Source organism: Emys orbicularis, chromosome 1, assembly GCF_028017835.1.
Source record: "Emys orbicularis isolate rEmyOrb1 chromosome 1, rEmyOrb1.hap1, whole genome shotgun sequence".
In the NCBI taxonomy this organism is placed as follows: domain Eukaryota; kingdom Metazoa; phylum Chordata; order Testudines; family Emydidae; genus Emys; species Emys orbicularis.
In genome coordinates, this window is record NC_088683.1 from 45,497,185 (window position 1) to 45,518,326 (window position 21,142).

At 40.1% G+C, this 21,142-nt stretch overlaps 1 protein-coding gene across 1 annotated transcript in view; it reads left to right on the top strand.

Moving 5' to 3' along the window:
* Positions 1-1,569: 1,569 nt before the first annotated feature.
* SLC13A1 (solute carrier family 13 member 1) overlaps positions 1,570-21,142 on the top strand; it is a 43,047-nt gene continuing 23,474 nt past the window's right edge. Inside the window, exons 1-7 of the mRNA XM_065404416.1 lie at positions 1,570-1,668; positions 11,599-11,727; positions 14,618-14,754; positions 18,138-18,325; positions 18,432-18,489; positions 18,573-18,621; positions 20,431-20,591. Of these exons, the coding sequence (XP_065260488.1) occupies positions 1,570-1,668; positions 11,599-11,727; positions 14,618-14,754; positions 18,138-18,325; positions 18,432-18,489; positions 18,573-18,621; positions 20,431-20,591 (821 nt within the window). The remainder of the gene's footprint in view (positions 1,669-11,598; positions 11,728-14,617; positions 14,755-18,137; positions 18,326-18,431; positions 18,490-18,572; positions 18,622-20,430; positions 20,592-21,142) is intronic.

The window sequence follows — 21,142 nt, forward strand, 5'->3', positions numbered from 1 at the left end:
CCTCTGCTGAGACCTAAACCCATGTTTTCTTGTCCAGATTCCTAAATCACATTTTATTAAAATCTTATAGAGTTGTTTCTTCCAGTTGTTCTGCATGTTGCTTTTTATTTTTATTTTTTGATTTAATTTTATTGTTTTGCAATCTGATTGCATTTTCCATGATGGAATTCTGCAAGGGTCAGAAGTGATTATTCATTGGGAGGGAATCAGAAAAAGGGAACATGATAAAAGTGTAGGTTTAAAGTGCATCAGATTGCATCCCCCTTAGTAGGTATGTGCGTACGTATGTATTAAATACTGCAGCTGGTCAGAGAGTCATTTCTGACCCCATATTGCTTATGAGTTCAGAAAAGGGAGCTCTTGAATACGTGGAAAGAAAAGTGGATAGTACTGTCTGCCACTCCATTGGCTAAATCCTATTAATGTCATGGCCTTTGCCCAATATCCATTGCTTCTGTCCCTCCCTTTGCTATTCAGAGAACTGACTCCTCATCAGGGCCCAGCACATTGCCATCTCCTCTTTACATCACCCGTAATTTGATGGGAGGCATCATGGGCATCAGTGAAGCGGGAGACATCCTGGCTCTGCTACTCGTCTGCTGTGCAGCCTCAAGCGAGACCCTCTACCTCTCTGTTTCCTCCTCTGTAAAAGGGAGATAATGATATTTTCCTTCCTTGGTGATCTATGGATGAAAAATGCTATTTAAGGGCTGAATATTAGTAAATTCCAGCTGCCAATCACTCTGCGCAGTGGAGGAAATGAAAATGGATCGGTGGCAGTGGGAGCCTGGCAAAGCTTTTCTGAGCTGAGTGCATCTCTCACAGCACATACGAGGCCATGGGCCATTACAGTCAGAGATGTGACTTTCACTCCATTCTACTTTACATTTTGTAGGCATGTGTTCTCAATTATGTCTTTCAAAAATGTCAGCTTATGTTGTGTTCATGCTAATGAAGCCTGTTTTTTCACTAACAGTAAAGCTGTATTAGAAGTGCCATGGGTAGGTAGAGAATTTTCTTCTTCCAGATCACATGTTTTCTGTGGATCTTGTTAGTTCCTGGGCTCCCTTTAAAACAGAGCAGGCTAGGCTTGAGCTTAACATAAATAAAATGTCAAGCATAGAGATATAACCTGTCTTTGGGCCTGAACTTGCAAGGGGCCACTCCTGTAAGTGTGGGGGTCTTCAGTTCCTATTTAGGTCAATGGTAGTTAAGAGCTTTCTCAATACCTTGCAGGATCTAGCTCTCTACGCCCTATTCCAGTTATAGGAATATATTATGGGGGAGAAGAAGATAGTAATGAGAAAACTACTACACCATAAATGCAGGCACATTTCTAGCCTTGGGTTTACAGGTGAACACCGATCTTATCTTCCTAGTGTTAGTAAAGACACTAAAACAATAAAGAGAAAGATTTGTTTTTAACTTAGCTTGACTAACCAGTCTGTTGCAAAGGCTAAAGGTGATAGTTTAGAGAAATATTAATCAGAGTCAACTATTTATAGGCCATCTGATTTTTTTTTTTTTTTGGTAGTTTCTACCAGAAAACTGAGCCGTCAGCTCTCAGCAATGAAAATTTTCAGTCAGCTTTGGATCTACCGAAGGTTCCTACTGATTCTCTTCACTCCACTGCTTTTACTTCCACTGCCTCTCATCATTCGAACCAAAGTAAGTGAACTGATGTTATAGGCAATTATTATATACTGTATGTCTGTGTGAGTTTCCCACGTCCTTTCAGAATGGCTAGATTCTCAAATATGTTTGCGTCAGGGATTATTTTCAGCACATTGCAGTGTTTTTACAGAAATATATAAAACAGAACAAGTTTAATGTAAACAGCAAAGTGACAATTATTTCTCACTAACATTGGGAATTGGACTTCCAAATCACATTGCCTATTCTGAAAATCCTACCCTGTTTGGTTTGTTTTAATTTTGGACACAATGAAGTTGCTCAATCTATTTGCAGTATATTTTACAGTATAGATGAACTAAAAAGGGGGAAATATGGGTTTTTGCCTTTTATTTTGTTTCTTCCTGATGTATAAAGAAGATCTCTGTGTTTCATATTTTTAAAAGGAAGGTTCTGCTTCTTCTTTACCTTAGAACTATCAGGAGTATCAATTTTCTTGTCTAACCTGGAGGTCTCTTTGGAAGACTGGAGAACTGGAGTAGGAGCTGTTGCATTCCTTATTTGAATACAATGGACAGGTGAAAAATTGTTTCACTGGCCTGTCCCAAAACGTTAAGTACAGATCTCAGCTATTCCACAACATCTGCAGCAGACCACGTTCCCCAGTCCCTCTTTGCTGCACTCTTAGGCCTGCCCTAGGCCCATGTTCCTGGAGCCCAAAGCAGAAATGAAGAGGTTTGCTACAGAGCAAGTGCTCCTGCTCCACTTGACAGGCTTCATTGGCTCATATGTGTAGAAAGAAGAAAAGGGAAGAATTTGATCTTAGATCTAGGCAGGCTGGACATGTCTTCCTAATAAAGTGGAATTCCTTATGTTTGTCCATTGCTCTAGTTACATTTAACCAACTTTTCCCTTCAACTGGTATCTTTTCCCCTGCTCTGCACTTGTTCTCAAGTGTGTCTGCCTGAATCTTTCAGATGAAATTTGCAGCAACTATTTTTAAAGGGGAAAAAATGCTTTGTGTAATCTAACAGCAAAAGCCAAATTTACATTTAAGAAAATGTCCAATTGTTGCACATAAGATCAGTGTTTTAGATTACAGTCCTTGCATTTACTGAGCATCTAACACCCAACCGAATTTGTCCCTTTGTGGAAAACGATAACATGATTATTGTTGGTGAAATGTGGCCATTCTTGTGTAATCAAGACATTCGTTAAAAGTCAATAATAATGTTAATGAAAAGATTTTTCTCTGAGCAGTAAAGTGATCTGAATGTTATGGGTATGCTAAATGTATTCTTAATCAGTCCATCTGTCACCAATCAAAGCAGGAATGTATTGATTTGAATTGTTTCTTGTCCTCCATCAAAGCAGCATGTTCTAGGAAGGAAAGTATGTCCTTTGAGGTTAAAAATGTATAAACTGAGACACTGCTTTAAAAATGAAAGAGATAGCAATAGATAAATGGAAACATGGGGCCAACTTCTCTGCTGGTATAAACTGGCACAGATCCAATTACTTCAATGGAGCAGCATTCATTTGCACCAGCAGAGAATTTGGCACATGGCCCAAACCACTGGATCCAGTTCAAACCAGTGAAAATGCCAGTGGAACAACACTGGGTTAAATTAAGAATCTCTGTTTGAATATGTCAGTATTAAAAGTGAGATCATGGCTGGCCCTGTGCAAAAGCACAAGTGGAAGAGGGGGCCCCAAACCTTCCATGCTTGTGCACACTTGCCCAGAGGCCAGTGGCAATGTGTCTGGGGAATGCAGAAAGTCCAGGTGGGTAGCACTGCCAGCCAGAGGCACTGGAACTAGGAGTGCTGAAGATACGGCAGCAGCCGAATACATGGCTTCCTTCACATACGGGGTTTACAGTTTTGTTCAATGACTTATTATAAAAAATCTTCCAGGGTCTCCGCTGCCAGCAGTGTTGCTATGCAAGAAGGATGAGAAGGGGGCAGGTGTGTTCAGAGTACGTATTCCCTCTCCACCACCCGGCTGAGCTGGCCAGTTTCTTTCAGGACTTAAAGCACCTAATGGTAGTTGAAATGATAGCAATTTGCTAGCAACCACTTTTAAAGTTTAATAAAAAAACCACCGCACCATGTTTCAGCTAATCTTAACTGCAAGAGCTGAGATTTATATTAAAGAAAACATCTAATTGTGTCATCACTGCTGATGCTAATGGGCATCCTTCCTGACAGGCTGTTTTAGGAAGCCAAAGTCTGCCCGGACATGCACACTCAGCCAGCTTTCCTTCTCTGGCAGAGGGCTCAATGTTAGGAATGGAGCACACTGGCAGGGCAATGTGATGAAGCTTGCAGTGCTGGTGCCTGTGCTGTACCTGTTTGGTGGGTTAAAAGGAGGGCTTCAAGCAATCCAGGACACTTTTATTTTTAAGTTTTGTTTATGGCATAAGCTTCCCTTTTCTCCCAGGATGAGGAGGTTGCAGGAAGTAGGGGGGAAGATTAAAAATTTCAAGCAATAAAGCGGATATATGAATGCACTTAATCAATTTCATTCATTTAAAAGCACTGTAATTAAGAGATGTATAATATGGTCTGGGACACAGAGAACTGATTCTTATAAACATGCTGGTTTTTTTTTTAATAGTTTCTTATAAGAAGGCCTCTCTGTAATGTATTTGGAAAATGAATATATGAATATTGTTCAAAAGGGCTAATCAAGAGTCAATGGCTACAGTAGTTTTACCATAACACAAAAAGCTATATTAAAAGAACATTTTTAAGACTGCAAAGGTAGGTAGAAAATGGCAGAATTAAGATTGCCTGTGCAACCTTAATGGGGCCCCCTTGTGTGTATGAATTATGATATAGATTTTAAATGATCACATATTATTTTTTCCTTAGGACCCCTCCTCAATCAGTGGATGGTGCTCACTAATTGCGCAGGTTTCAGTGGTTTGTTTTCTTCTCATTGTTCAAGGCCTTATTTACTGCACTCTATGCAAACCCTGCTCTGAAGACAGAGTTATTAGTTTCCTCATGGACTTTTCTGTAGTACTCATCACTGTGGCATCTGAGTGCATCCATAAATATTAATGAATTTATTTTCACAGCATCCATGAGAGGTGAGGGGGTGGTATTATCCCTATTCCTATCCCTATACCTAGCACCTGATTTTTCAGAGTACTTAGCATTAGTACTCTATATGTTCAATGTGCAGTTCTTATCTACTTCAGTCAAAGCTGTGAATGCTCAGAACTTATGCAAATTAGACCCCTGGATCTCAAGTCAGGTATCCTAGCATGGACAATTTCAGTGATTAAAGTTTGGCAAAGTAATAAGCAACTGAACACAAGGTCTTATAATGGGAAATGTTGAGCAACCTTAATAAAAAGCGGTGATACCAGCCCTGCCTACAATAAACAGATTTATCTATAGCTCATTTCCTAGCAATTTATGAGTTGTTGTCAAGGATAGTGGCTTCCATATTATGACATTGTGGTACAATGAATTCTGGAAGGCAGCCAGAATTCTCCTTGGTCAACATATACTTTTCTCAGGGCCCAGAGAATATGGCTGTGCAGCAACATAAATTGATGCATAATTGTTCTTCTTTTTAAACTACCCATGTAATTTTTCTCCAGAATCTACATTTTTCAAAAATGGCTCTATCGTCTACGATTGTGAAAACAACCTTCAAAATATTAAATTAATTTATGTTAAATTAATGAATGTCAGAATTTGCACTGTTTTCCTTAAAATAACTCTGTAGAGGTATGAACTGCCCCATTCAGGTCATGTCTTGAAATGTAATTGTAAACATGGAATCATCATCGAGCAGGTGTATTTCTAGTGGGGTCCTGTAAAGATAGGTTCTTGTTCCTCTGCTATTTAACATTTTTATCAGTGACCTGGAAGAAAACATAAAATCATCACTGATAACGTTTGCAGATGACATAAAAATTGGGGAAGTGGCAAATAATGACGCGAACAGGCCACTGATGCAGAGCGACCTGCATCATTTAGTAAAAATGGGCACAAACAAACAATATGTGTTTTAACATGGCTAGATGTAAATGGATACATCTAGGAACAAAGAATGTAGGCCATACTTACAGGATGGGGGACTCTATCCTGGGAAGCAGTGACTCTGAAAAAGATTTGGGGGTCGTGGTGGATAATAAGCGGAACATGAGCACCCACTGCGACACTGTGGCTAAAAGGACTAATGAAATCCTTGGATGCATAAACAATGGAATCTCAGTTAGGAGCAGAGAGGTTATTTTACCTCTATATTTGGCACTGGTGCGACCACTGCTGGAATACTGTGTCCAATTCTGGTGCTCACAATTCAAGAATGATGTTGATAAATTGGCGAGGGTTTAGAGAAGAGCCTTTAGAATGGTTAAAGGATTAGAAAACATGCCTTATAGTGATGGACTCAAAGAGTTCAATCTATACAGTGTAACAAAGAGAGAGCTGAGAAGTCATTTGATTACAGTCTATAAGTACCTGTATGAGGAACAAATATTTAATAATGGGCTCTTCAATCTAGCAGAGAAAGATATGACATGATCCAATGGCTGGAAGTTGAAGCTAGACAAATTCAGACTGCAAATAAGGTGTAAATTTTTAACTGTGAAAGTAATTAATCATTGGAACAATTTACCATGGGTCAATTGCTATCACTGGCAATTTTTAAATCAGGCCTGGATGTTTTCCTAAAAAATATGCTCCAGGAATTTTTTCGGGGAAGTGATATGGCCTGTGCTATACAGGAGGTCAGACTAGATAATCATTTCTGGCCTTGGAATTTATGGATCTATGACGTCTCAACTCTGAAGTCTCATGATAAGTTTAATATTGGTAATGCTTTCACTGCTGATCCTTTTAGCAGAAAAATCCATCTAGTCCCTCTGTATTGTTGTTGGATGAAGTAAGGTGTAGTTTTGTTGGGGTGGCAAATGAAGAATTCAACCCTGCATCCACTCCCAAATTTAGGCCCCTATTCAGCAAGGTACAGAGTGTGCATAACTTTAAACTCGTGCGTAGTTTCATTGATTGCAATGAGTTAATTTAAGCATGCACTCAATTATCTTACTGAATCAGGATTTTAAAGAGCAGATGCACCCACTCGCCCATATCAAAGGCTTCAGTTGCTTTGCAGCTACAAAAACAAAATGTTCCCACATCTCCCTGAGTGTCAGAAGCCTCAGCTATCACCTCTCCAACTGTCAAAACCCCTAAATTTCCACCAGCACTTTTGATAATGCTGTCATGCATTTTTTCAATACAAAAATCTGCAGGATGCAGATACATGCCTAGGATTACCTTTAGCCAATTATTATTACCCCATAGTGTTTGGCATAACTTTACAAGATGTTAATTTCTTAATATTTTTCTTTCTACCTGCTAATAGACTAAAAAGCAAACTGTTCTTGTGTGCAAGACTGAAGTTCAGAGCAAATGCTAAATCACTGCACTTGTTGAACGTATGAGAATTTTAGGACAAAATCTTGTCCTTCTCTGAGGGAGCTGAGGTGAGGAAGCAGAGCACTGCTGATCATAATACATCCAATACAAAAGCTACAAAAGCAGTTGCCAGGCAGGATGGCTCAGTGCCCCCTTTTGCTGCTGCCATCATCGTCCTCTGGGCACCATGGCCTACCCCTGCTTGTCTAACTCACTCAAGTGAGTATTCTGAAACTTCACTTCACTGGTACTACTTATGTAAGGGGAGTTAGCCCTATGTGTTCGAGTTGTTATGCTTTCTGTTCACTTGTCGGAATTATGCTGTAAGCTCTTCAAGGAAGGGACTGTCTTCACTGCATTGGTGTAGCACATATACATTTCTGGCACTAATAATATTAATAAATAATAATAATAAAAGAAGAATGTATTGCAATAGCTGAAAGTACTTGCATGGTGTAAAGATTGACCTAGTCTTGTATCCAAGTGTTGGGCCAAGTGTAGGCCCGGGTATGTAGACTCTGATTCTCATTTACAGTAAGGCCCCTTTACACCACTCTGGCTGTGTAAATAGAATCTAAAGTGGGGAGTAAATATAATGATTCATAATATTTGTATAGCAGTGGCAGACCTTCCAACAGTCCTGGGTTTTGCGGGACTATCCCGCTTTGACCCCCCAGACTCTCTGTCCTGGTTGAAGTGGAACATTCCTGTATTCAGAGCCACCCGAGATTGGGGGGAGGGGGGAGAAGAAATGGGGCAATTTGCTCTGGGACACCCTGTGATAGTCTATAGCTTTGGGGAGCATCCTGGAACCCCCATATTCCTCTTTTTTATATAATCATGATCTTACATATAGAGCATGCCTTGTAAGGTATCGGGGGAAAGGTTATGATCTGCTGAACATCATTTCTCTATCCGTATACATATATCATTAACGCATATGAAGTTATGAGAAATGTGTTGTATGGTGGTCACTAAAACATGCTGTAAGTTGGGGAATCAGCCAGATATTAGCTCCCCCGAGGCAACAGCAAGGAAAGTAGCCAACACCCGGGCCGGGTGTCAGTCAACCCACCAACAACCATTGTCCAGCAAGGGAGCTACAATGCAATGACTCACCTGCATGAAGCCACACCAGGGGAATTGCTCAACCTTGCCTGGAGACTCAGCAATGCCCCAAGACATGCCTGGACTTGTGCTCCCCAAGCACATGGGACTGAGTATATAAAAGAGACACAGTGGCCACATGCTGAGCCTTTCTCCTTCACCCACCTACGTTGCAAGCAACAAGGACACTCTGAAGGCTCCAACTGAGGGGACTGGCCCAGATTTCAAGGGTGAAATCTGTATATTAAGGACTGCAATATACAGTGGGGTGAGAAAAACTGCTTAGTCTAGTTGTTGCCCAGGCTAATCAGGTTGAGAGTTTAGACTGCGTGCTTATATTTTATTTCTTTTGGTAACTAACGCTGACTTTTTGCCTATCGATTAATATCACTTAAAATATATCTTTTGTAGTCAATAAACTTCTTTAACTTTTTATCTTTACTTGTGAGTTTGCCTGAAGTGTGTGGCAAATCTGCTCAGGTTTTGCAAAGGCTGGTGTATATCCACTTTCCATTGATGAAGTGGTGAACCAATTGATACATTTTCACTGCTCATCTTGAGCAGTGCAAGACAGTATATTCCTGAGCTACAATGCTGGGAGCTGGGGGGATTTGGCTCTAGTTCCTTTCTCTGTGTGATTCATGAGTGGCTCTGGGAGCATTCATGCAATCTTGCTGGGTGTGGGGGCTCCACATGCTATTGTGTTGAGTGATCACAGCTCCTGGAGGAGTTTGCTACTGGTCACTAGCAAAGCATTGTGAGAGACAGCCCAGGCTGGAGAGAGTTTAGGGGGCACAGTGGTCTCACAGTCCCAGGCTGCACCCCAGGGATCCCTTCACACCCCCATTAAAAATGGCCCCCAAACCAAGTGGCATTGTGACCTGGCACACAGGGTAGCAGCACCACTCAGGTTTGGCCCAGCTGCCCTTCCATCGTTGTCTACGGTGAAGTAGATGGGCCAAATCTGAGTGGCGCTGCATCTTGCTTTAGCCCCTTGAAATGTTGGGAGATATGCAGTAGTGACAAGGTGCCCCCCCCCCACCATGGGCCAGAGCCCCATTATGCTAGGCACAGAACAAGAAGAAACTCCCTACCGTGAAGAGTTTTTAATCTAAGCAACAATCTACATGTACAGTCTCATTAAATGCAATTTTTACCCACTTTAAGGGCCCTTTGTACTTCCCGTGTAGGGCAAGGGGCCTAACTGTAAACAAGAATCAGGCCCTCTTACTTCAATGATTAAAAAAGTTATCATATTTAATAAAATCCTGATCTGACATGACCCATGTCTTCAATTTCAGGTCAGGTTACCTACATTTTAGTATGTATAAATAAATGGCATATAAAGATACCATATCAAGACAACAAGGTGACCTACAAATATAGTGAAAGGTTATAGCAGGGATCATTTTTTAATTTTTTTTACTTAAAATAAATGTATGAAGTCATTTCAGGCCAGTAACTTCTGAGGCTTGAATGGCTCCTGGTATGCCAATTCCATGTTGGCAGAACAATCACACTGGATAAGGGTTTTTCTGGTACTTCTTCTTGGCACTGATCTAATGTTAGTAGAAAAAATGATAGCACGTAAAAGTCTAGTTCAGAAGTCATTGAGTCTCAGTGGAAAACTCCCATTATAAAATTACACAACCAAAAGCGGGAAAATAAATCATTCACTGAATCCTTCGGAAGTAGCTGCATTAAGCCACTAAGGATTTCACTGAACCTGACAAAGGTTATATGCAATCCTGCACATTAATTTGACTTTTGGGGGCCTAAATTTTGCTGATATCGGAGAAACTACATGAGATGCTTTCATACATATTCCAATGTAAACACCATACACAGCGATGCAAAGGATACCACTGCTTGCTTGCTTTTCTAAACTATTAGTATATTTTTACTGCAAATAAAAGGCGCTAGATTGAAGGTCCTGGAGAATGAAGGTGTCTTGTTATCCACAGAACAGACACTATCAGATAGCAACCTTCTCCACATGCCTCACAAATCCACCTCCTCTTTTTTTCTGCAGGATTCACCATTAGTTGGTGGGGAGCAGTCCAGTTTCTGCTAAATCTGTGAACAAAGGTGCAAATTAGTGTCAAATTTGATAGAAGTTTTGCAATACAGACACTTCCGCTTATTTCACATAGACCAAAAACTGCCAGTAGAAGGAATGTTTGGCCATTACTCCCTTGGGTTGGATTTGAACCAGCCTTCCTAAGGTAAAAACTGTATCCCATCATTTATCCCCAAAACTACATCTCTTAGTATTAGCCACTGTACATACATATGATGATCGTAACAAGTGGTGCCATCGTCTCCATCAGGGTATCAAAGTCCATGACAGAAGCTGGCTCCTACAGCCTGAACAGAAAAGAGCCTGTAGGAAGCAAGCAGCTCCCAAGCAAGATACATATATTTGCAATAACTGCCAAAGATTATGCAAATCTCAGATTGGACTGTTCAGTCACATGAGACATTGCAAACCATCATAGCCTGCAATTCCCACCGTCTCTTGTAGATGAAAGGATGCCAACAATACATATGCCATTTTCCTCTCCTGACCTCGCATGGTAAAAAAGGCACTTTTTTCAAGAGCAGAAGTATAAACCAGAGCTGTGCAAAGTATGCCTAACAGAATTCCAAACACAAGGCATTTGGTTTCAGTAGAAACCCAAAGCTCAGAGCAGGTTTGGCCAAACTCCAATTTTGGTAATTTCATTCTACCTACCCCAATTCCTTCTACAGTTTCAATTGCTGCAATGGTAGCTGCATTTCAGTGGTGAAGGTAAAGTGAATCCTGTGTTCAGGATTCAGAATGAAAGACATGTTAAAACTGCAAGACATAAGGACAACTGTATCGAAGCAGACTGGGTGAAATCCTTGCTCCATTGATGTCAACGACAAAATCTAATTATCTTCAGCAGGGCCAGGATTTCACGTACTGCTTGCACGGGAGTTCTCTGGGCAATCTTAAAGATCAAAAGGATATTTTTAGTTGCTGGGGGTTATGATTTATTTTAATTCTTGGGTGAAGAGAGGTTCCTGGCATAATCTACTTGTATAATTGTAGTTTCAAAATGTCTCATGAAGTGCCTGGAGCAAATAGCAGGCGTTTCTTTTTAATGGTGCATGTTTATAAACAGAGAAAAATAATAAATAAAATAATAAATAATAAAATAATAGTTCATCATAATGTTTTTTATTATTTATAAGGATATAAATCAAATTATCTGCTTCTGATGATAATATTAAGTACAATTAAGCTTTGGGCCCCAACTCAAAACTGAATTAAGTCAGCGCGAGTCCTTCTATCGACTTCTGTGGGGTTTGGATTAGTCCCCTATACCATTGTAGGATTGTTTGCTAGATGAATCCAATCTTATTTTTAATGATGTCTTGTGTATTCTAGGAAGCAGAATGTGCATACACGCTGTTTGTAGTTGCGATCTTTTGGCTCACAGAAGCTTTGCCACTGGCTGTTTCAGCTTTACTGCCTGCCTTAATGTTCCCAATGTTTGGTATTATGGCATCCAAGGAGGTAACCTTCCTCTTCTTCCCTATCTTCTTACGCTGCACATATTATATAGTCATAAACTGTGGAATCCCCAAAGAAAGAACTGCGTAATGCTGCAATTTCATCAGCTGTCTTTACTATGTGTTTCTGCAGCAATTATCACAATGGGGCCTCAAGCTCAGGACTACTCGCATGCTCAAAGTTAAGCACATAGATCTTTCTGGACCGAGATCTATTCAATTGGTTCCGCCTCATGCTCAAACCTGCAGCAGAAGCCAGCACAAATTATTGCAGGCATCATCTCTGAGCCAAAGTTGTCACATCTGTGAAATAGCGATAATAACACATCTCCCTTTGCAAAGTGCTTTGAGATCAATAGATGAAAAAGTGCTATGGACATCAGGGGCGTAGCCAGGTGGAGGGAACAGGGGAAGTGATAAAAAAAAAAGGCGCCACCCGCTGCGGCGCTTTTATTTTACTCACCTGGTGGCGCTCCGGGTCTTCGGTGGCACTGAAGGACCCGCCGCCGAAATGCCGCCAAAGACCCGCGGAGCGAGTGAAGGTCCCACCGCCGAAGTGCTGCCGAAGACCCGGAGCGCCGCCGGGTGAGTACAAAGGCGCCAGGAAATTGAAAGGAAATCGCTCCCCCCCAGTACGCTACTGATGGACATGCAAAGTGTTATTAAGGTTACACTACATTACATCAGAAATATGAAATGCTAAGGGCCCAATAACACCTACCTTGATATCAATGGGAATTGATACCAGTTGATCTCAAACCAGAAAAACATTTAAACATGTGACTAGTCCTGAGCTTGAGGCACCATTGTGATAGGCACTGTAGGATCGTGTTCTAAATCCTTATACCTCAAAGTGTTTGCAATGGAGAGGTAGCTGGATGGGTTAAATATAAAATGGACTAATGCAGCAGGCTTTCACCTTTAGCTTAGGTCATATGTGAAATGTGCTTGATGATCTTAGGTTGCTTACATCATGAACCTTATTATTAGGGCTGTCAAGCGATTAAAAAAATTAATCGCGATTAATTGCATGATTAAAAAAATTAATCGCGAGTAATCACATGGTTAATTGCTCTGTTAAACAAGAATAGAATACCATTTATTTAAATATCTTTGGATGTTTTCTACATTTTCAAATATATTGATTTCAATTACAACACAGAATACAAAGTGTACAGTGCTCACTTTATATTTATTTTTTATTACAAATATTTGCACTGTAAAAAATAAAAGAAATAGTATTTTTAAATTCACCTAATACAAGTACTGTAGTGCAAGCTCTTTATCATGAAAGTTGAACTTGCAAATGTAGAATTATGTACAAAAAATAACTGCATTCAAATATAAAATAATGTAAAACTTTAGAGCCTACAAGTCCACTCAGTCCTACTTCTTGTTCAGCCAATCACTCAGACAAGCAAGTTTGGTTGCAATTTGCAGGAGATAATGCTGCCTGCTTCTTGTTTACAATGTCACTTGAAAATGAGAACAGGCGTTTGCATGGCACTGTTGTAGCCGGTGTCGGAAGATATTTACGTGCCAGATGCGCTAAAGATTCATATGTTCCTTCATGCTTCAACCACCATTCCAGAGGACATGCGTCCATGCTGGTGATGGGTTCTGCTTGATAACAATTCAAAGCAGAGTGACGCATGTTCACTTTCATTATCTGAGTCAGATGCCACCAGCAGAAGTTTGATTTTCTTTTTTGGTGGTTTGGGTTCTGTAGTTTCCGCATCTGAGTGTTGCTCTTTTAAGACTTCTGAAAGCATGCTCCACACCTCGTCCCTCTCAAATTTTGGACAGCATTTCAGATTCTTAAATCTTGGGTCAAGTGCTGTAGCGATTTTTAGAAATCTCACATTGGTACTTTCTTTACACTTTGTCAAATCTGCTGTGAAAGTGTTCTTAAAACGAACATGTGCTGAGTCATCATCCAAGACTGCTATAACATGAAATGTGGGTAAAACAGAATAGGAGACATACAATTCTCCCCCAAGTTCAGTCACAAATTTAATTAACGTATTCTTTTTTTAATGAGCATCATCAGCATGGAAGCATGTCCTCTGGAAGCCGAAGCAAGAAGGGGCATACAAACATTTAGCATATCTGGCATGTAAATGCCTTGCAACGCCGGCTACAACGGTGCCATGCAAACGCCTGTTCTCATTTTCAAGTGACATTGTAAACAAGAAGCAGGCAGCATTATCTCCTGCAACTTGTAACCAAACTTGTTTGTCTGAGTGATTGGCTGAACAAGAGGTAGGACTGAGTGGACTTGTAGGCTGTAAAGTTTTACATTATTTTGTTTTGAGTGCAGTTATGTAACAAAAAAAATCTACATTTGTAAGTTACACTTTCACGATAAAGAGATTGCACTACAGTACTTGTAGGAGTTGAACTGAAAATACTATTTCTTTTGTTGACCATTTTTACAGTGCAAATATTTGTAATAAAAATAATATAAAATAAGCATTTGTACACTTCGTATTCTGTCTTCTACAGAAATCAATAAGTTTGAAAATGTAGAAAAACATCCAAAAATATGTAATAAATTTCAATTGGTATTCTATCGTTTAACAGTATGATTAATCTTGGATAATTTTTTTAATTGTGATTAATTTTTTTGAGTTAATCGCGTGAGTTAACTGCGATTAATCGACAGCCTTACTTATTATCCTCTTCCTTCCATTGTTTCACACCTATTTAACTCCATTACCCAGTGGGTTTAAGCAATAGCACTGACCTAATTAAAAGAAAATGGGACCTTTCCAGCACATATTTCAATGCATGCCTTAACTTGTTTCTGCTGAGGCTGATATTTTTTACTTGGTCATATTAAAAATGATAGATAAAAAGCACCTGTTTCAGCAACAAATTGTTTTTGATTTCAGGTGGCAGCTGCTTATTTCAAAGATTTTCATTTGCTATTAATTGGAGTAATTTGTTTGGCCACATCAATAGAAAAATGGAATTTGCACAAGAGAATTGCTTTGAAAATGGTGATGATAGTGGGTGTGAACCCTGCATGGTATGTACTAAATACTACATTGGAAAATGGTAATGCTCATGGAAAACTTGGTACTACAGAAATAATTGCCTACAGAGGGGTATTGTTTTGTTCCTTAGTAAAAATCCAGGCACCTTTTGCTGCCGAAATAAAATGAAAATATGTGAAATGCTTTGGTTGAACTATAGTAGGTGAAACATTATTCTTTTGCTGAAATTCTAATTATAGGGATAATTAGGATACGAATGAGTTCTATTTCTAATGCCTCTGATATTCACAATAACTATGTAATATTCAGAACAACTATATGATGAATTTGTGAATATATTTAAGATTCATATTTCTTAATGATTGGTCGTAAAGCCCACAATTGAAGAGTCACGTCACATGCTTATTAATAGTAATTTGTATTTTAGAAGTACTTGCAGTGTTCTGGGCACTTTCAAAATATACTGTAAAACAGTCCTCACCCCTAATAGTTCACAGTTTAAGGTAGGAAGGACAATAAGTCTGGTGGAGGAGAGGGGGCAAAACATATTTTACAAAAAGAAAATTGAGAGCCTCAGCTATCTACACCTAGGCTCCTCTTTGCCATTATCTGTGAAGAAAGCAGCTCCCAAACAGAACTGAACTTCTCCAACTCAGGCTATGTCTACACTACTGTACCGCTGCAGCCGCGCCATTGCAAGGTCTCCTGCGTAGCCACTCTATGCCAGCAGGAGATAGCTCTTCCGCTGGCATAATTAAACCACCCCCAATGAGTGGCAGTAGCTACATCAGCGGGAGATGCTCTGCCACTGACATAGCATTGTCCACACCAGCATTTTTGTCGGTGTAACTTTTATTGGTCAGGGGTGTGTTTTTTTTTCACACCCCTGACCGACAAAAGTTTTGCTGACAAAAGTGCTAGTGTAGACATAGCCTCAGAATGGTCAGATGATGCAGTGAAGGAACTGAAGATACTCATCATACATTCATCTCTTGATAATGAGCTAGCGATATCATATGAAGTGAAAACCCTACTCTTGGCTTCTGAACAAGAAGCTCTGGGCGGGGTAGAGGCCTCCATCAGCACCTCTGTAAGACTGGACAGGAAATGTGCTGTGTCAGTCTGGCTCCCCAGAATATGAGATTCTCATAATCCTACTTTAAGAAACAGACGTTAAAAGCTAGATGTTAAAAGGCCAGACAAAAAGAATTCAGATATTATCGGTGGAAAATGCCTATTAGATCATCTAATCTCTCCTTCTGGCAGTGCAGAATTATCCCTATTCTCCAATCCTTTGTCTGCCCTAGTTTTCAATAATTTCTCTAAAAGGCCTTCCACCACTTCCTTTAATAACTATTCTCTTCCCTGACAGGCTTTATTATTAGAAAAATGTTCCTGCTATTTTACATTTTACTGCGTTCAATTTTCTCCCATTACTCTTAACTATCCTCCTTGAGCCCCGTCAAGAATTCTATTCCTTCCTTGATGTTCATGCCTTTCAAATATTTGTACCGAGCTTTTGTATCTCCCCTTCTCGTTGGTTAGCCAAGCTTTGCACATTAGCTATTTTAATCTTTCCTAATCACTCACACTCGCCAGGCCTTTCATTTTGGCTGAAGTCTAGTAACCTGGCAGATGACCTGAATGCTGTGCTGAGTACTCTGCTGGGTAGCCCCCTGTGCAGTTATGGAGAAAGGAATTCTGCCCTCAAGCCATAGAGTGGACGTAGAGCCATTCCACAGGCAATACTGAAACCGTGAGGATTGCAGCAGTTCCGCTCTCCCACCGCCCCACCGCTAAACCACCATCTCCTCATGAGAAGGTTCTAAGTAGTGGAGGTTCCTCGAGCCTCACCCTCAGCCCCATCCAGCTCATGCCCAATTCTCACATGCCTACTGCAAACTACCAGACACAAGCTCTCTGTGCTGAGCTCTCTGCTTCTCTGAGCAGCAGCCTGCACCCGAGCCCTACCCTTGCATATAGGAACCACAGCAGTTTCTCTGACAGGAGACTATAAAGCCGCAGAAGTGAAAGCTGGGTTTGCCCATTTTTTCTTCTTCTCTAAATCCCCTCCAGTTTTGTACTATGTATTTTGCATTTCACAGTATTTTAGATGCAGTGTCACCAGTAAAATACAGAGAGGCCTACAACCTTGACAGTTTGAGATGTAATACCACCACTTTGTATGCAGGCCAAAATCATACAGGGTAGAGATGCCTTCTTAGTCAACCAGGCTAGCTGTGTTTTAAATGCTCAGTTGTGACATCTGTGCACCATCTGACCTGGAGTTCAGGTTAGAACTGTGCCCTAGACCTCAGCACTGACACGAGGTGAAATCGTGATCTCATTTAAGTCAATGGGGGTTTTGGCATTGACTTCAATGGAGCCTTTAGTCATTAGGGAGAGAAATGCCATGGGAGTAATTTTGAATTTTTAAAAAATACTCTAATTATTTTGCATATTTTTTTTTTAAATCTGCTCCTGCTGAGTTGAGTAATCCTTATAATTTATGTAACACCTTTCATCTAGGGAAGTTCCAAAGTGCTTTGCAACCTTTACAAACTGGTTGCAAAAAATTATATTCGTTCATTTCAATGAACCCACTGCTGAACTGCTGCCATCTCTTGGTGTGAAAAATGTCAGCTGTTTAACTGCACTCAATAATACACAACCATTTAGTACAGGAAGTGAAGCAGGCCGTATTAATTTAAAATTACAGAGAAAAATATAGGTAGACACATGATAAATTCCTAATTAAAACTTGTTCATGATGCTAGGTTTAACACGTCTGCTGTTTCAGAAGGTGACTTGGAGCATCAGTTTCTGGTGTACTTTCAGTGGTGGTAAATCCAATGAAGTCAACAGAGTTACATTGGTGTAAAACCACTGTAAGTGAGATCAGTGCCAGACCAAGGATCAGTAACAGCTGATACGATCTAACCTCAGTTTTATGTTTCCTTTGAAAGACAGTATGTGTTGCAGGTGACCCCTAATACCATCCAGGGATCAGTGCTGACTTTATGTATGCCTGCACTGCAATCAGAGCTGTGACTGCAGCATGTGTAGATGTCCATTTGAACTTGATATCATGACACATCAGACTGTTTCTTGAATCAAGTATTGTCCAAATGGATAATGATCCCATAAGTAAATAACATTACTCTTGTTTTAATTGCATAATATATTTAATCTGTACACAATTTTACAGTATATACGATTTGTATGAATAACTCTTCTTTTATATATTAAAAAAATCACAATCAAATTAACAGCTCTTATAACGCTGGTGTTTTTTATAGTCCCATCTTTATGCTGAAAAAGTTATCCTTTTGTATTAAATTGGATGCTGATAGCAAAGGTTAATGGAACAGTAATAGACTGGAATGGTAATAGACTGAAGTATTTCTCATTTCAGGCTTACGCTGGGTTTCATGATTAGCTGTGGCTTCTTGTCTATGTGGCTTAGCAACACCTCTACTGCTGCTATGGTGATGCCAATTGTAGAGGCTGTAGCTCAGCAGATCATGGGTGCTGAAGCAGAAGTCGATGCCTTAGAGATGAATTGTGCAACTGGATCCACCAATGAGGCATTGGAACTTGATGGTAGGCATAGATACAGTTTTGATATCGATCCACCCTCATTCTTCAGTTTGAAAGTGACCAGCTAAATTGAAGTATTTATCTTTCTAATTCCACTAATATTTTACAGAAAGTGTTAGTGAATGTGAAGCTAGTGACTGGAAAGAGAAAACAAAAGAAGTTAATGGGTACAATTTATGGATTTCATCATTCATATTTTAATAATTTAAGAAAAATAGTTCTTTTATTACAGTAAGGAATTTTTTTCCAGATACACCAATGGTGAGGGTCACACTGTGTGCAAGATTGAAAAGGAAAAGGTATTTAAGCTGTGATTATTTTGAGAAAAAAAACCATGCAGTTACTACATGTTAATTAACATAATTTTAACCTAGCGATCAAATCTAAGTTTTTACATAGTACCTTTCACTGTTATCTAAATGTTTAATTTTTTATATGTACACACACATATATATATAGATATTTAAATACATATGACATGCAGTTTTTATTATTTTATTGTTATTTCATTTATTTGAATGCTCACACTGTGCTTGGCGCTACATAACACTGTCACTGCCTCAAGGATCATATTACAACCTACTTCAAATACTCACAAATCAGTTCAGAGATATATAATACCTTGGGTTAGGGAACAAATTTGAGCCCCAGCCCTGCAAATGTCTATGCATTGCTTAATATGACACACTTGGGTAGTCCCACTGACTTCAGTGTGATTACTCCCACACATAAAGATAAGCACATATGTAAAGTATTTACAGGTTTGGGGCCTTGAGATGGAGCAGAAAGCTTCCAGAAGTCACTGCTGAACCACCTCTTGCAATAGTGAAATCAATGAGAGTTTTGCCATTGACTTAAATAGGCACAGAATAAGGACCTAAGTGTGTTTTAAGGAGGAATTTTAGTTCCCCCCATAATGGAGTTAAATTAGTACCTTCCACCAAAAGGCAAATAGTACACATCACCATCCAGTCAGGATTCCCCAGAATTTGAAATGTGTGTGGGCCAAATCCTGAAGTTATTAATCAGTTATTACTCATCCTTATTCTGGATTATTAATTTCAGTGAGAATTTTACTTGTGTAAAGACTGAGAAAAACTAGGGAAAAACTCTTCTCTGTAATATTTCTATCATCATAGTTAGAGCCCTACCAAATTCATGGCCATGAAAAACACGTCATGGACCATGAAATCTGGTCTCCCCCTGTGAATTCTGGTCTTTTTGTGTGCTTTTACCCTCTACTATACCGATTTCACAGGGGAGACCAGAGTTTCTCAAATTGGGGGTCCTGACCCAAAAGGGAGTTGCATGGGGGTTGCAAGGTTATTTTTGGGGGGATCGTGATATTGCCATCCTTTCTTCTGCACTGCTGCCTTCAGAGCTGGGTGGCTGGAGAGCAACGGCTGTTGGCCAGGCACCCAGCTCTGAAGGCAGCGCTCTGCCAGCAGCAGCGCAGAAGAGTGGCAATACCCTATACCATGCCACCCTTACTTCTGCGCTGCTGCCTTCAGAGCTGGACGGCCAGAGAGTGGCAGCTGCTAACTGAGGGCCCAGCTCTGCAGGCAGCAGCACAGAAGTAAGGGTGGCAATTCCATACAATCCTTACCTCTGCACTGCTGCTGGCAGTGGCTCTGCCTTCAGAGCTGGGTTCCTAGCCACTAACTGCCACTCTCCAGCTGCCCAGCTCTGAAGGCAGCGCCACCATCTGCAGCAGTGCAGAAGTAAGGGTAGCAGTACCGCAACCCCCCCTACAATAACATTGCAACCTCCACACACACAGAGCTCCTTTTTGGGTCAGGACTCCTACAATTACTACACCATGAAATTTCAGATTTTAATAGCTGAAATCATGAAATTTACTATTTTTAAAATCCTATTACTGTGAAGTTGACCAAAATGGACCGTAAATTTGGTAGGGCCCTAACCATAGTCCTAGGCACCAACAAATGCTGCATATGACAATACTCCTAGCAAATGAAACAGCCCTGTGGAATGCTGGGAAATCCTGAAAGCTGGTTGCTTCTTAAAGACACTGGTTTTTATGTAGAGTTTATAATGTCAGATGAACCCTTCTCATACATTAATCAATATGTATTCTTATTGAGCAGAATCTGCCCCCAGCTGAGACAGGAAGGAAATACAGAAACCAGAAAGACCAGATGATGTGCAAAGTGATGTGCTTGTGTATTGCTTATTCTTCTACCATTGGAGGGCTGACTACAATCACAGGAACATCAACAAATTTGATTTTTGCTGAGCAATTCAATACGTAAGAAATATCAAGTTATTTCTATACCTGTTACCCAGAAGTCCAAATGCTACTTTTTGTACTCTTAGCTGGTTCCCCCAAGTGTGTTATAGTCTGGAGTTTTAGACCATGGCTTGGCAGTGCCTGGCAGTGCCTGGCATCACGACTGACATCATGACTTTGTTGTTTTCCCATAAGACATACAATGAAATTCCATGATGATATCTGATTTGCGTACATTCAGTTGCATTGGAAAAGATTGCAAGGACTCATTCTACAAATGCAAAATGACAGCCAGATTCTGTCATCCTTCTCAAATTGAATAATACCTTATTCTTTGAATTCTCCCATTGAAACAGATGGGTTTATTCAAGGAGTTAGGTACCACTCAGTGTAAATACTGGCAACCAATGGCACAATATCTGGTCGTAAGAGACTTTTGTTCGTTGCTAAATAGAATTGGAGCTAAGTTTTTATTGCCTTTTAATTCCAAAGCAGCTGTGACAGCACCATTTAATCTTCCTGATACTATTTGGCATCTCTTTGAGTGATATCAGTGATCATTTTGTCAG